The sequence below is a fragment of the Geospiza fortis genome, unplaced genomic scaffold (assembly GCF_000277835.1).
Source record: "Geospiza fortis unplaced genomic scaffold, GeoFor_1.0 scaffold111, whole genome shotgun sequence".
Lineage (NCBI taxonomy): Eukaryota > Metazoa > Chordata > Aves > Passeriformes > Thraupidae > Geospiza > Geospiza fortis.
Window position 1 is genome coordinate 2,758,380 of NW_005054321.1, and position 16,058 is coordinate 2,774,437.

The window sequence follows — 16,058 nt, forward strand, 5'->3', positions numbered from 1 at the left end:
AGAGGCTGTTGAGCTGATCGTGACTCATGTCATTAAGATGATTTTAATGTTCAATGCCAGCTGATGAAAATCGAGGTAAGGGGAAATTAATTTTACATGCAAACGATAGAAAAGCATTGGAAGTTAACTCCAGAGAGAGATCATGAGAAAGAAAACCTTGCCTGCCCTGATCTCCAGGGGAGAGTGAGACAACTACAGCATTTTATTCAGCCATCTGGAAGGAATTAATTTGTGGTACCTTCTGTGTCTAATTCATCAGTAAAATATTGTACAAAAATGACACAGTGCACATAAGGAACCCGATAAATGTAAAACTAAAGGACTGGAGAAGGACTGGCTGGTGGGGACCCCAGCTGCCAGATGGGCAGCCCATTCCCTAGACAGTCCAACTCCTATTTGTTTGTTGATGTGAGGAAAATGAAGGAAAATGCTGACAAAAGGACTAAGAAAATTCCCTGTCTCCAAGCATCAGACATTAAATGTGACCCGTTGCTGTTTCACACAAGCTCCTCACGTACAGGGGGAATCAGCCACCTCCACTGAGCAAACAGAGACCACATGCTAACCTGGCTGGGAAACTGGCTGACTCAGGGGAATGTGGCACCCTTGGCACATCTCAATATTTACAGAACCAAATCCACACTGATTATCTACACTTGCAGGGCTTGGCTGCCAAGGTGGGTCAGTTCTTCTTTCGTCAGTACCTCTGTGATGTTGATGAATGTAAAAGGCCAAGACATCAGCTCTGCAGGTGCCTTTGCCTCTTGCCCATCAGTGTGGGGTATCTGACAGGACTTCAAACCTGCTGAGCAGCTGCAGTCTCCTCAGGCCACTCAAAAAAAAGCAGCTGGGAAAAACTTGTGATTTCAGTACAGTTTTTTTCTGGACATTGACTACTACAGGTTGGCAGCCACCAGCTAATTTCTTTCCAGTGAGAATTTAGGCATCTTGACACTTCTACAAATAGTGCAGAAACACTAGAAAAAGTCACCAGGATTCTGTTACTTCCTGGAGCACAGGTTTTCTTCAGCTGAAGAAACAATTCTTCCTAGTCCCAGAGGAAAGTCTGAAGTCAAATTGGGGAAAAGCCACTGTTATCACTGGGACAACTAAGCCCAGTCTCACATCCTGTCCCAGGCTAATTTGGAAAAAAAGCATTGGACTTTTGCTGTGCTCCTGGGTAGCCCTGCACACACAGACTTCAAAGAGCTGCACTACGTGGTTGTAGGGACTGTGCATGTGCATCTTGGCAGAATTCTCCTTCTGGTGCCACAGGCTCAGTGCACTCATCACATTAGGAGCGGCTCTAGCAACAAGGGTTGTATTGGGAGAGACAGAATGGTTTTAAGTCCCCCTGAGAGAGGATTTAGAGGGGTTTTTTTGCAATTTGGGCTCTTTTCTGTTGAGAGATAAGGAGAAGGGAACATCCTTGCTCAGCAAACCACCTTGGGGCCTCCCAGGGGGAGTCTCTTGGTTGCTCTGCTGAGAGCACCAAACCCTGTGGTCATCCAGGAGCTTCCACAGCTGCTGTGCAATGAGCTTGGCCCCAGACCTCTGTACCCCCACCCTGCATTTCCTGTGCAGGAGCCCTGAGAGGCACAATACTGAGGTTTTGTGGCAGAGCAGACTTGGCTGAAAAATCACTTTGTGATGGAGCAATGCTCAAAGAGCCACTTCTGCTGGACTTCTCACCTTACCATGAACTCAGCGGCGCAAAGGGTTCTACGTGTACTATGGGTTATATGTACTATGGAGAGTGATTTTTGAATGAAAACTATGATTTTTGATGAAAACTATGAACTATGATTTTTGAATACCTTTGAGATTTTTTGGCAAATATTTTCTATGCTCAGACTCTTCTGGAATATTGGTAGATTTTGTATATATGTGGAAATTTGAGATAAAATAGTTCTGTGTGCAAAGAGAGGAGAGAAATATTTTCAGCTGATTATATTTAAGAAAAAGAAGTTTGGGGTGTTTTTTTGACTAGTCTTCCTGACAAAGCTGTTGGGAATAAAATCCTGAATTTTTAGTAGAATTTTCTCCATGTTATGCTGAACTTGGTAGCTGTTTGCATGAGGTACAATTTCTTTAAAGTCATGTGGTGTGCGTGAGATACACAGCCTAAGAAATCCACCTTGTGCTTCATAAACTGCTAAATGATGTAGGAGAGCCCAAAGAGCTGGGAAACACAGCCAGAACACTCATTTCATGTGCAGCTCCCTCCCACAGAGCCTTGCTTGTGCGAGCAAGCCTCTTCTGTGACCTGCTCTGCTGTTCCCAATGCTGCTTTTATCCTTTGAAATCACTAATTCCATCATTTCTGGGGCTGTAGGGCCAGATGCCTGCATAATCAGGGGTTTTCTTTTTTAACCTTCCATTTCTTTCTATCCCAAAGGATGAGCTGGCATCAGAAGAATTCAAATGAAGAGAGGCAGCAGCAGGAAGCAGAAGTTACAGGAGCTAATCCAGCATATCACTGTCACAGCTACTCCCAGGCCTATGAGAACAGACAGAGGGAGCAGCACCAAGCCAGGAGGAAGCTCTGTGTAGCATCAGTAATTTGCACCTTCTTCATGATTGCTGAGATAACAGGGAAGTATATGTGTTCAAAAAGAGCCCAGTCTGGTGCCCAGCACAGGCACATCCTTCAGCTGCAGTCTCCTCAGGCCACTCAAAAAAAAGCAGCTGGGAAAAACTTGTGATTTCAGTACAGTTTTTTTCTGGACATTGACTACTACAGCCACCAGCTAATTTCTTTCCAGTGAGAATTTAGGCATCTTGACACTTCTACAAATAGTGCAGAAACACTAGAAAAAGTCACCAGGATTCTGTTACTTCCTGGAGCACAGGTTTTCTTCAGCTGAAGAAACAATTCTTCCTAGTCCCAGAGGAAAGTCTGAAGTCAAATTGGGGAAAAGCCACTGTTATCACTGGGACAACTAAGCCCAGTCTCACATCCTGTCCCAGGCTAATTTGGAAAAAAAGCATTGGACTTTTGCTGTGCTCCTGGGTAGCCCTGCACACACAGACCTCAAAGAGCTGCACTACGTGGTTGTAGGGACTGTGCATGTGCATCTTGGCAGAATTCTCCTTCTGGTGCCACAGGCTCAGTGCACTCATCACATTAGGAGCGGCTCTAGCAACAAGGGTTGTATTGGGAGAGACAGAATGGTTTTAAGTCCCCCTGAGAGAGGATTTAGAGGGGTTTTTTTGCAATTTGGGCTCTTTTCTGTTGAGAGATAAGGAGAAGGGAACATCCTTGCTCAGCAAACCACCTTGGGGCCTCCCAGGGGGAGTCTCTTGGTTGCTCTGCTGAGAGCACCAAACCCTGTGGTCATCCAGGAGCTTCCACAGCTGCTGTGCAATGAGCTTGGCCCCAGACCTCTGTACCCCCACCCTGCATTTCCTGTGCAGGAGCCCTGAGAGGCACAATACTGAGGTTTTGTGGCAGAGCAGACTTGGCTGAAAAATCACTTTGTGATGGAGCAATGCTCAAAGAGCCACTTCTGCTGGACTTCTCACCTTACCATGAACTCAGCGGCGCAAAGGGTTCTACGTGTACTATGGGTTATATGTACTATGGAGAGTGATTTTTGAATGAAAACTATGATTTTTGATGAAAACTATGAACTATGATTTTTGAATACCTTTGAGATTTTTTGGCAAATATTTTCTATGCTCAGACTCTTCTGGAATATTGGTAGATTTTGTATATATGTGGAAATTTGAGATAAAATAGTTCTGTGTGCAAAGAGAGGAGAGAAATATTTTCAGCTGATTATATTTAAGAAAAAGAAGTTTGGGGTGTTTTTTTGACTAGTCTTCCTGACAAAGCTGTTGGGAATAAAATCCTGAATTTTTAGTAGAATTTTCTCCATGTTATGCTGAACTTGGTAGCTGTTTGCATGAGGTACAATTTCTTTAAAGTCATGTGGTGTGCGTGAGATACACAGCCTAAGAAATCCACCTTGTGCTTCATAAACTGCTAAATGATGTAGGAGAGCCCAAAGAGCTGGGAAACACAGCCAGAACACTCATTTCATGTGCAGCTCCCTCCCACAGAGCCTTGCTTGTGCGAGCAAGCCTCTTCTGTGACCTGCTCTGCTGTTCCCAATGCTGCTTTTATCCTTTGAAATCACTAATTCCATCATTTCTGGGGCTGTAGGGCCAGATGCCTGCATAATCAGGGGTTTTCTTTTTTAACCTTCCATTTCTTTCTATCCCAAAGGATGAGCTGGCATCAGAAGAATTCAAATGAAGAGAGGCAGCAGCAGGAAGCAGAAGTTACAGGAGCTAATCCAGCATATCACTGTCACAGCTACTCCCAGGCCTATGAGAACAGACAGAGGGAGCAGCACCAAGCCAGGAGGAAGCTCTGTGTAGCATCAGTAATTTGCACCTTCTTCATGATTGCTGAGATAACAGGGAAGTATATGTGTTCAAAAAGAGCCCAGTCTGGTGCCCAGCACAGGCACATCCTTGCCTTGAGTGCACTCTGACTGCAGGGACCATGCTGACAGGGGTGAACCTACCTGGCACTAAACAGCTCTCCTTTGTCCCTGGTTATTAAAAGAATTGGGGAGAGGAGAGGGTTTAAGTGAAATTATCAAAATATTTTCATATATTCATTCAAGGATTTCATCTGGGTAGGAATACAAAGATCAGTTAATGGTCTGAACTGTTCTTCCAGGTCTTTAAGCTTGACTGATGCATGTCTTGGCATCACAAAGGTTTTCTAATAAATTGAGCTATATCCTTTAAAAAGATTAAAAGGTTTTACATATTTATCTAGGCCAATGAGACTTCAGCACTGATAGAGGCTGCTAGCAGTAGGATCTGAAAATAAATGCAAGAGTCTTTCCAAAATCCAGGGAAATCCAGGGCCAGATTCGCCATCTGTTTTTCTACAGCTAAGTCAATGTATTTATATCAGGGCACGTTTGTCTTTTAAACTGGCCTGCTGGTATGCCTCTGGATCAATGGAAGATTATTCCCCTACCTAATTAGCTTTCACTTCTGGACCCACCCTACAACATCCAATATAAGTATTTGGCTTGCTCTTAGAGTATTGGCTTTCATTTTGTCTCACTGCTCTGCTCTCTCCATGGATTCAGTGATATTTATATCCACCTGAGAGCTCCTGGCTCTTTAATTTGCCCTTCCCTGCAGTGAGCAGAAGTAAGGGAGGCATGGGGAATCCCACAGACCTCTGCCATATGTGTTTCAGCAGATGTAACAAAAATCAGCCAGGAAGGTCTCTGAAACCCATATTTTCCCGGCTCAGACATCTCTGGAGCCCCATGAAAATGAAACAGAAAGACTTTGTCTCCCTTGCAAGTGAGAAGTGGAGGCACTGAAAGAGTTGCTGCATTTCTGCTTTCTACTCTGGCTACCAAACCCAGCAGGAACTTCTCCAGCTCTTCCCCCACGTGCTCCCTCTGCATGGAGCCCTGTTGTTTGTAGGTCACGTGCATTTCCCCCATGAAAACCAGTGCATGCTGCTAATCCCCATGCAGTAATTCCCAGTGCCAGAAGTAATGCATTATTAACAAAACCATCTAATCAGTAGGCTTAAGTTTGGTGCATGTGGCTGTGCTAGAGGGTAATTGGAAGGACAGATGATATGTTAACTAAATGTTTCGTTTTGCTTAATGAATCATGCAGCTTTTTTGCAGTGACAGCTTAAGTAACAGGCTTGAAGACCGTTTTGCTTCAGACCATTAAACTTTGACAAACCAGTTATTAACTGCAGTTACAGACAGCTCTCTGTGGAGATTTTTGTAATTATGAACCATGCATTTAATATTTTTAATCATTAGGTAAGACTGCTGTGCCTGATGATTGACCATTGAGTGACTGACAATTTCTACTGCTTGTGGTCTATAAATCTATAAACATCCATTATAGGGAATGGTGAGTCTTAAAGGCCACTTCTTGGGAGCATTGATAAGAAGGTGTAAAAGCCTTTAACTATGACACTTATTTTACTCCTGAAGATAAAGAGTATCTTCCCCTCCCCTCCTTGCCCTCTGAGGGCAAACAGCTTCTGTGGACATTATTCTGCTAAACAGAAGAAACAAAGCTGCATCACTCTCGGAGAGGTTGAAAAGTTGTGCTTCTTTGAATGCCTAGGCCTTTCCATGATATTTTTTCTCAAACCATCTGTGATGGCCGTTCCTGCTTTCCCATCTGTGATGGGCACTGCTGGTTGAGCCTGATACACCACCAACTCTCTTTGAAAGACAATTACCTTCTGTTCTTCTATGGCAGATCCATCACAATCTCCATAGATCTGGAGGTATCAGTCAGACCAATACTACCCAGTGTGGAGCCCAGATATAAAAGTGCTTTCCAATGCTTTTTGGTGGCTAAGGACCAAATGGATTTCAAAGCACTTCCATTTGGGCAGTAGAGAGAGAGATGAACACTGCATGTTGTCTCATGTCAGAGATGCTGGGAAATACTTATTCTGATGAATTTTTCATTTTACCACAAGGAATGAGATGCCCCCAAATTCTGCAGCCATGCTGTCTCCCTCTTGGGAAATAACTTTGAGCAAAATTCTGTGCTGAAAAAACTTATGGTGTTAGGTATTCTAATCTAAAATATGCATACAGAAGGAAATTAAACAGACAGTCCATCCTGCTGGCATGAAAATGCTCCAACTATAAGGAAACAAGAGATATATCTACATGTCCTTTTGGCAGTGGTATGCTGCCAAAGATTTGAATGAGGCATTTTATGATGTTTTTCAGGATTCATTAATTCTCATACAGGTTATGGCCAGGAGAAATGAGTGAGCTGAAATTAATTAAATGACTGAAGAATGAAAATGCATTGCCAAATGCAGAAACTAGGTGTTTTGGCTTTGTTATTTCACATCTACTTTTTTACATTTGTGCTTTGATGAAAAGATTCCTCTGCTGTAATATATTGGAAAGACAGTGTCCTGCCTGGGATCCTTGTCTTCTCCTGCAGCCACCAGGAGCTGGGGCAGTTTAATGCAAACTTTCAGTTTATTTGGATTTGCCTTTAGCCCTGAGATATGGCTAGAAGAATTTGGTAAAATAATGATATTTGGCTTACTGAGTAAAAGAAATGTGAATAAAAATAACCGAAAATGATTTTGATTTGGTGGGGTGTTTTCCTTCAGAATCCACAAACCCCCACAGAGTAAAATGATATTCAGCCACATTTTTTGAGCTCTAGCAGGAAAGTTAAGTCATGCATTACAGATTCAAAATGATAGATTGGTTCTGAGAACAGAACATTTTTCTCTATGCCCTCACTAAAATGGCTGATTGCTTATCACAGTTCTTCTACTGAGATCTTTCCATGTATTCATGTTTTAGTGTTGCCTGTGACAAATAAACAGTCAGGCAGCAGGAAGAACATGCATATTTTCCTGTAACAGATAGGAAATTAATCCCACATGCTAAGTCTCTGAACTGTTGTACATACATAAAAATATTGGTGTTCTGTGAAAAGATAGTGGGAGGATACAGGAAATGTGATGCTTAATATGGAATTTCACAAAAATATGGCTTTTCACAAAAAAAATCTGATATTAAAATAGTCAAATGGTACAATAGTAATGTAACTACAGAACTAATGTATCACAACTCTTCCTGTTCTTAGGTCTCTCTCTAACTAAGAGATTTGGCTTATGTATTTCTATTAATTCATCTCTTTCACTGCATGAACGAGGTACAAAATGAAATTATCTTTGAAGAGGTTTGGGTCTTGTGTATGATGGCTGAAAATTGAGTGCTCCCTTTGATTCTCAGCAGAACAGGCCTTGAGCTGGATCTGGCTGGCTCAAACTCATGAGCAGAGCTGTGACCCAGGCGGGTGTCTCTTTCACACAGGCGGGCAGATCGCTGGGAGCCTGGCCGTGCTCAGCGACGCGGCGCACATCCTGGTGGACCTCATGAGCTTCCTCATCAGCCTCTTCTCGCTGTGCCTCACCTCCAAACCTCCTACCAAACAGTTCACCTTTGGCTGGCACCGAGCAGGTAGCAAACATGTCATGTTATGAACGTGTGGAATGGGAAAAGGAAGTTGTCATAGTCAGGGTCTGGAGAACATGCTGATGTCCAACATGAGTCTGCAGGCATTTAGAGACAGTCTGCTAATGCTCCCACAGCTCTCAGGACATGAAACATGGTAAAACAGTGAATTTTAAAGAAGCAAAGAGTCACCCCTTATTTAAAAGCATGTCTTTCAGTTCATTATTTATCATAGTTTTGGGCTATGGTTAATAGATAACTTTGGTTGCTAACTTTGGTTGAAATCGCAGCAACTTCTCTCAGTGACTTGAGTGTGTGGAGGACTGAGCTCTCAACTTGTTACGAAACAAGTTTCCATAAAAGCAACAATAACCATAAAAATTGGTGTTTGCTCAATTTCTAAAGTAAATGATTAAATTATTTTTAAATGTTCACAATGTTACATTTGTAGAAAAGTGCGATCCTTTAACATTTACCCTTTTCTTGATTCTCTCATTTCATATCTCTTTATCACTGTTGGTTTTTATCAGATGCAAACAGGTTTTTAAAGTACTCTGTCCTCAACCTAAACCAACCATTTTACAGATGATAACTAACACCAAAGGCCTGACAATCAAACACAAGTGTTTTTACAAAAGACAAGACACTAGCAAAATACTAACCATGAGAATCATTTTCTGGGAGTGTGAGTCTGTTCAAGATTTAGACACCTAAATATCAATGCTTATATCGTATAAGCACCTTTAAGCACAGGGTCCAAGTCTCTGATATATTCAACAGAAATCTTGACTCCATTCAGCCTCCTAAACATGGGAGTCCAGTGTAACATCCCTAGGATGTCAGAGGTTTAGGCATGGGAATGGCAGCTGTTGCACAAGACCCATAGGAACCTGCACAAGGTGCCAAGCACAAAATCAGGGCCTGTCAAATGTGACCAGACACTTATAGCTAAGAAACCAGTAGGTGTTCCCAGTCAGCCAGTGAAGAAGGGAGCTGTGTCTGTCACCATTAATTTGATGTCCACAGAGGGAGCTTAGACACTTAGGTAGTGCCTACAGGTAGGCCATTTAGTTGTCTCTGTCTGAAAATAAGTCTCATGTTGGATGTCTCAGAGCTCAGTTTTGTTGCTTAGATGTGAATGATTTGTGCCATTTGAAATCCAGCTGCCCCTCTGGAAGTCTATGGGTCGATTATACACCTTGTGTCAGGCCATGCATGGAGGTGTCAGTGTACCTCAAATGACTCCAGACACCTGTGCACCACAACCAAGGACTCAGATGATAAATGCTTCAAGGATGTTCAGTAGCAAAGTCCAGAAACAGCTTCTGACTCAGATGTCTTTGGGCCAGGGTTGGTTGTAGCTGCAGAGAGTACCAGGGAAGGCATGCACCATACTCATCCTGCCTTTCTGCAGCTCCCTAAGTGTATCCTACCAGCTCTGCTGGAAACAGGCTGCTGAGTGAGTGGGAGGTTCGGCATGGCCCAAGCATGGCTGGCATTATGTAGACAGCACACAGCTGAATTTGGCAGCCTTAGTAAACTACTGCTTAACATCAGTTGATCTACCATTACTTTTCATGTTTATTATCTCTTATCCTGGGGGGAAAGTGAAAGAGAGACCTCTCTTGATGATGTAAGCAGGTTCAGCCTCTTCATGTAACTTCATTCTCAGTCTGAACTAAGTTATTTTTATTTTGTTATTGCAATGTAGAACTTGAAAACCAATCTTTTATTGCCCTTTTAATCCTGGTAGCAAAAAAAGCCTTGCATCAAATGTTAGAAGCTATTTAATTGTATTCCATGATTGTTATCCTGTTTCTTCCTTATTTTCCCAGCTATATTCTCTGTTTAACATGCAGGTGGGCACCTTAATAGAGTAGCTGAGGGTAGTCAGGGGGCAAAGTCACTCTTCACTGACTACCAAGGTGTTTGAGGTGCAGCCCTCCATGACACTGGAGGATGTTTCTTCACCGCTTCTCTCAGACTGATAGATATTGTCATGAAAACACTCTTCATGGCAGTGCTCAGGTTTAGCCATTTGAATGCCTCCTGCCCTCCATGCCAAAGCAGTGCAGCCACTTTCACAAACACAGAAACACAATATTGAATAAGATTGATAGTGTGAGCCAAACTATTTTCAGATACAAAGCCTCTCTTGCACTTTAATTCTCCTCAGCTGTACTCAGAGATTCCCACACAATCCTACACTATTGTTTGCTGTGCTCTGTTAGTGCCAGTAGTTCTGCAAAAAAGAAACTGAGAACTTCTTGAGTGAAGTATTTCATGCTGCTGAACTGATCTGTAAGCTTAACTAAACTTTTGCCAAGATACTCCATTGAAAATTAATATGTAAACATGACCACTGGCATGTTCTGTTATTGAAGATATGCATAAATCCACACAGGTGGATACGTGTGCTCACAAGAGCTGCTTTCATGCCAATGCTAGCACAGCCATCAACAGCTTCAGCTGGGCCAAGTTTGCAGGGGTTCAACCTGCAACTTGCAGAAAAAAAATTGTATGATTTATGTCTGCTTCTATCTACTTTTAAGGAAAACTAAATTCCCCTGTCAGTGCACTTTGATTTCTTATTTTCCAGTTTTAGGCAAAACAGTTATTTGATAAGCTTTTGCAGCCTGCAAAAGAGGGGATCCTCATAAAATTATATAAAAAATCATAAGCTGTTTTAATGGCTTGTCAGTGCAAATGCTTTCTGGATGTCTACTGCCTTTCACTTTACTGTGAGCTTGCATTTTCTTTGGTATTGTCTCAGTTGTTCTCATTTACCCATTCAAGTCACATGGCAATTACTAGTCCTATATCCTATTAAAAGCATGCTGCACGTTCATATGCACTTCCCTGGGCCTCTCCTATAACAGAGCAATAAAAGCTGGCCTTGGGGACTGGATTTATTTGAGCTCAACTCAAAGCCAATAGAGACAAAATTAAATTTTGCTACCCCGGGGAAAAAATAACTTCTTTTGTTCTTGTCACAGCTGGTGGCACAAAAATTACTTTGTGGCATTGGCAGAATGAGTTCCAGGATAAGTTTTGCTGACAGGACCTGGTTGGGAGCTGCTACTGTCTCTCTGAAAGGTGAAGTGGTGAGAGGTGTGCAGGAACAGGGGAAGCTGTGCCTCTCTCCTGCCTTCAAACCTCTGCTCCTGTGATAATCTTGTTGGGAGAGGAGGGCTGACCTTTATGGGTTTCACACCACAGTCAGGGCCAGGCAAACTCCTTTTGCTCCTCCCAGAACTCCCAAAATGATCTTTTACACCTCTCCAATTTCTTAGAATGTTGCATGAACTCAGCACAGGAAAGGGGACAGAAGTAGGAGCAGGTAGAACAGGGTTAGGCCACCACATGCACAAGGCTACCCTGGATAGCCACTGGATTTGCTGTGATCAGAATGGAGGTTGGCCCATTCTTTGTGAGCTTTAAGACTGCCAGCATATAAGAAACAGCTCTCCTGGCTATAACGCTCATGCACCTGGAACCATTATCATCAACCTCTTAAAATCTTTTGCATTCCTATTCTGAGTGTTAAAATTAGATTTTTTTCATTCCTAGAAATTCTAGGAGCTTTGATGTCTATGATAATAGTTTGGATGGTGACTGGTGTGTTGATATATTTGGCTTGCATGAGGCTGCTACACCCCGATTACGATATTGATGCTACAGTGATGCTCATTACCTCTGCTTGTGCTGTGCTCACCAACATCCTGTAAGTAATTTTGTTCTCCTCTCATATGACATTGGAACCTTGAACCTGCTGCTGTAATTAAAAAAACTATAGAGAGATAATGGCCTCAAAAATGTTAAGTGTTTATGAGCTCCATGAGGATATGGAAAGGGGTCAAAAAGAGAGGTCCTGCTTCTCATTGGAAGTTGGCAGTTGCTCTCCTCGTTTCTGTTAGCTGCCGCACTGGGAAGGAAAATTATGAATCTACAAACCCCAGGAAAAGATTATTCTCCATCTCACTTTTTATTAGATGTCAGAATATTCAAGAACTCTATAGAAAATGAGGCCTCATTAATTACCCCATTCACAGACTTCCTTGATTATGTAAATCACTGAAAACCTAGGAACTGTCTGCTCAGCCACCTCTGCATTTCTACTTAATGTGTCAGACTTTACTGTTCAGCATTCAGAAGTGACAGGGGTGGTGATGTGTATGGCCTCACTGCGTTCAGAGATGCAGTAAATCCTCTGATATTTGCAGCTTTCCATCTCTTGCAGGCTAAGCCTGATTCTGCACCAGACTGGCCACGGGCACAGCCACGGGGCACAAGCCAGGGAATGCACCTCAGCCCCTCTGGAGCCAGCTCTGAGCAATGCCAGCCTGCAGGCAGCCTTTGTGCATGCCATTGGAGATCTATTCCAGAGTATTAGTGTGCTAATTAGTGCACTTATCATCTTCTTTAAGGTTGGTTTTATTGGTTCATATGCCTGCCTTGCAATCAGGGATAAGTGCTATTTTCACAGCGTTGTGTCACTAGGTACTATGTAAATATTTCCTCTGTCTTAATCATACACACTGCAATTGTATTAAAGAGAATTATTCTTGGGAATTGAAATAACTGTTGAGAGTGTAACCCTTGCTTCTTGCTGTTTCAACTGGATACTTTGGTGTCCTCCCCTTTCTTCATCTCTAGCACCTTCATTCCCTGTGCTGAGGCTCCCTAACTGGCAAAGGGGCCAGCACTCATTCAGTACTAGATGAATGGAATTTATTATTCTTTCATGCTAATGAAAAATGACAATAGCTGACAATAATGAATCTAACAAAGTGGTGTGTTCTTGTTTTTCTAGCCACAGTACAAAATAGCCGACCCAATCTGCACATTTGTGTTTTCCATCTTTGTTTTGGCAACTACCATCACGATTTTAAGGGATATTTTAACTATGTTAATGGAAGGTAGGACCTGATTCCAGAATCAATACTTGCATTTGATTTTTTTTCTGTTGCTTTCTCCATAATGCTTATATATGTTGGAAAAAAGTATAATAGCACATTTCTGTATCAGTTTCAAATATTCTCATAATTCTGATAATACTTTAAAGCTACTTCTAATTTTAATCAAAATTGTTTTCTACCATTACATTAGGTTTACATATATGCCAGTTTTTGTAAAAACCTTTGTACTGGTATTTTGCTAATGATCTCTGAGTTGCTTTTGTTTGCCATATGTGTAGCATTTCTTTCTATCACCCCTTTGGTGTTTGAGAAGCCTACTCACCTTGTTCATTGTTTGCTTCCTTTACCTGTGTGAAATATAAATCTTTGCCGAGAAAAAGTGTTTTGACTGTGCTTTGGACTGTGTCTGTGAAATAGGCTGAGTGCAAGAGACAGAAGTTTAAAAGATTTTTAGTCACCTGAGTCCAGAAAAGCAAGCTGTTGGAGCTTTCCAGTTGCATTCCAGTGCATGGGAATAGGCAATTCTCAGCACAGCAGCAGCAGGAGGAGCCAGGCTTAGCAATATTTAATCCTGTCAGCTATGGGCCTGAATATTTGATTTGCAAGGCCAAATGACTTGAGCAGTCACAGATGCATGTTTTTGCCTTACTCACATTGAATAATATAATGCAACCTGTTTCTCAGCTGTGAAGACGAGGATTAAAGGGAAAAGTAGCTCTAAAAGTGCAGGTTCTGAATGGGTACTCATTGTGACTGCCTGCATGGCTATTTCTTCTCTCTTTCACTTGCACCTACTGCTGTTTCAAGAAGTAAAATATCTGTAATAAAACATTGTTACAGTGGTTTCATTTGAGGGTTGGTTTGCTTTCAGTGATTGTGAGATAGAGATACTTCCATGTAGAAGTGTACCCAGGCAAGAGCATGGCAACTGGCTGTATTTCGGCTGCCAGAATAGCAGATCTCTTGGTTACTGGAAAAAAAAATCAAACTACCAGGAAGGGGGAGCAACCCCTGACACTCAGGAGTCTCTTTCTTAAAGCAGTGACTCCCAGCTTCTGTAGGCAGTGCTGACATGCCACAGTCAGCAGCGCTCTGTTCCCCTCTGCACCAAGCCCACTGTCCTCCTGGGGAACCTCCTATCTCCTAAGTAGAATATTCTGCCCAGGATTTGCTGAAAAGAAATTGGCTGCTGGAGCTGCTCTTTCAGGTTACTGATCCAAGTGGAGCAGGATGAGTTCATGCTGTTCACAGAGGCATAGAGATGCACTCACAAAAGATGTTGGTGTAAAACTGTGACATGATCTGGCTAAACAGCTCATTACCTATATAAACTGGATGTTCAGACTGTCCCCTAAAACATGTATGAGTCTCAACCTTCCATGGAGAAGTTTAAACCAAGGGATGAGAGTATATAGCACAGTGAACTCTGAAATAGATGGGCTTTCAAATGCATTGAATACTTTTATAAAAATGATACATCTAAGTGAATAAAGGTTCATAATTCATTTTCCTCTATTAATCACAATTCTTATCCCTTAAAATATTGTTTTTCCATCAATTTCTCCTTTTCAGGAACATCAAAAGGATTTGCTTATGATGCTGTAAAAGCAAGAATTTTAACAGTTGAAAAAGTGGAGTCTGTTCATGACCTTCATCTTTGGTCTCTGACAATGAATCAAACTGCTCTCTCTGCTCACATTGCTACAGGTCAGTAAATTTCAGTAAACTGGGAGTGACTATTCAGCTGCTGTCTAGTAAAGATCAGTCTTTCTTGATTCAGATTAAGCTGACTGTGTATCTGTTGCTTGTTTAAAAAAATTGTCATAATTTTGTTGGAAAAATAAAATCAACAATAATAACAAATAAAGCTCTCAGATCCTCCTCCCAGAAACCTTGTCTAAACAACAGGGACCTCTACTTAGCCCAAAACTTGAAAACTGCAGAGGCTGTGGGACAATGAAGTAAATGACAAGATATTTAAAATAAATTAAAAGAATGAGACTCAAACTGGATTTTTGTCACAATTTTGTCAAACTTGAAAACTGTTGATCTCTACAAGAAAATCTTACAGGGCCAATATGCATTCCTGAGTTATCTCCAGAAGTAAAACAATCTTTAAAAATAGATGGAGTTTAGAGGTAGCTCCAGTTCATCTTTTAAAATATTATTTTAAATTGTAGTTCTTATCCCAATTGACAAACTGTCCACTCCTCAGGTCAATTTTCTTATCTGTCTGTAAGCTTTTTATGTATTAAGAAAAAAAAAAGCTAGCTGTGTTTGGCCAAGGACAGGGCTAGAGGTGAAGTCCTCCATGGAGTCCCCACTTTCCAAAAACAGAGGGTCTATCAGCCACCCAAATCACTTGGCACTGCTGCTACTCCCTGATTGGATGAACCAATCTTTATTAAGTATTTCTGCTTTCCTCCAGTCTTCTGCCAATCTGAATTTCTATGGTGATTACTTAGCTTAACTCTTGCCAAAATTGCATATTCCAACCACATTTGAATGAACAAAGCTTTGCTGACATGGAGGTTACTGAAAGGAGGATAAAAAGGACAAGAAACCCTTTTCAAACAAACTTCTTGTTAAAAGTTTCTATCTTAGAAGTATACAATATCTATATTAGATATCAATGTCTATAATATAGAAGTATACAATACTTTAAAGTATTATCAAAATGTATGTTTTGATTATTTTCTGCTTGCTATCTGCAGCAGACTCAACAGACAGCCAGAAGATTTTGAGAGATGTCACCCAAGCCCTGTTTGAGCAGTACAGCTTCCACTCCATCACCATTCAGATTGAATCAGGGGAGGATCAGAAACCAGACTGTGTCTTCTGCCAAGAGCCCAGGGATTAAAGGGAGCACTGTGCTATGCCAAATCACCACCACCCCTCTTACAGGTCAATGGAGGCTGTATGTGCTGGTTGAGTGTCATTGATTAACAGCAAATGGTAATTAGCTGACATAGCCAGCCCTGCCATTGCAAGCATGGGCCTTTCTTTGTTGGTATCATCTACCATGAGAGACCAAGTATTAAATCCAGCCATTTGCTAGATTGCCTGTCCATCAGCTGTTTCTTTCAATTACAAGAGAAATATCTAAATTATTCTTGACTAGACCAGC

General features: G+C 41.8%; 1 protein-coding gene across 1 annotated transcript in view; it reads left to right on the forward strand.

Moving 5' to 3' along the window:
* SLC30A8 (solute carrier family 30 member 8) overlaps window positions 1-15,791 on the forward strand; it is a 21,761-nt gene extending 5,970 nt beyond the window's left edge. The window contains exons 2-8 of the mRNA XM_014306895.1: window positions 2,399-2,607; window positions 7,872-8,018; window positions 11,583-11,736; window positions 12,253-12,439; window positions 12,826-12,931; window positions 14,504-14,638; window positions 15,646-15,791. Coding sequence (XP_014162370.1) covers window positions 2,399-2,607; window positions 7,872-8,018; window positions 11,583-11,736; window positions 12,253-12,439; window positions 12,826-12,931; window positions 14,504-14,638; window positions 15,646-15,791 — 1,084 coding nt within the window. The remainder of the gene's footprint in view (window positions 1-2,398; window positions 2,608-7,871; window positions 8,019-11,582; window positions 11,737-12,252; window positions 12,440-12,825; window positions 12,932-14,503; window positions 14,639-15,645) is intronic.
* The last annotated feature ends 267 nt before the right edge of the window (window positions 15,792-16,058 follow it).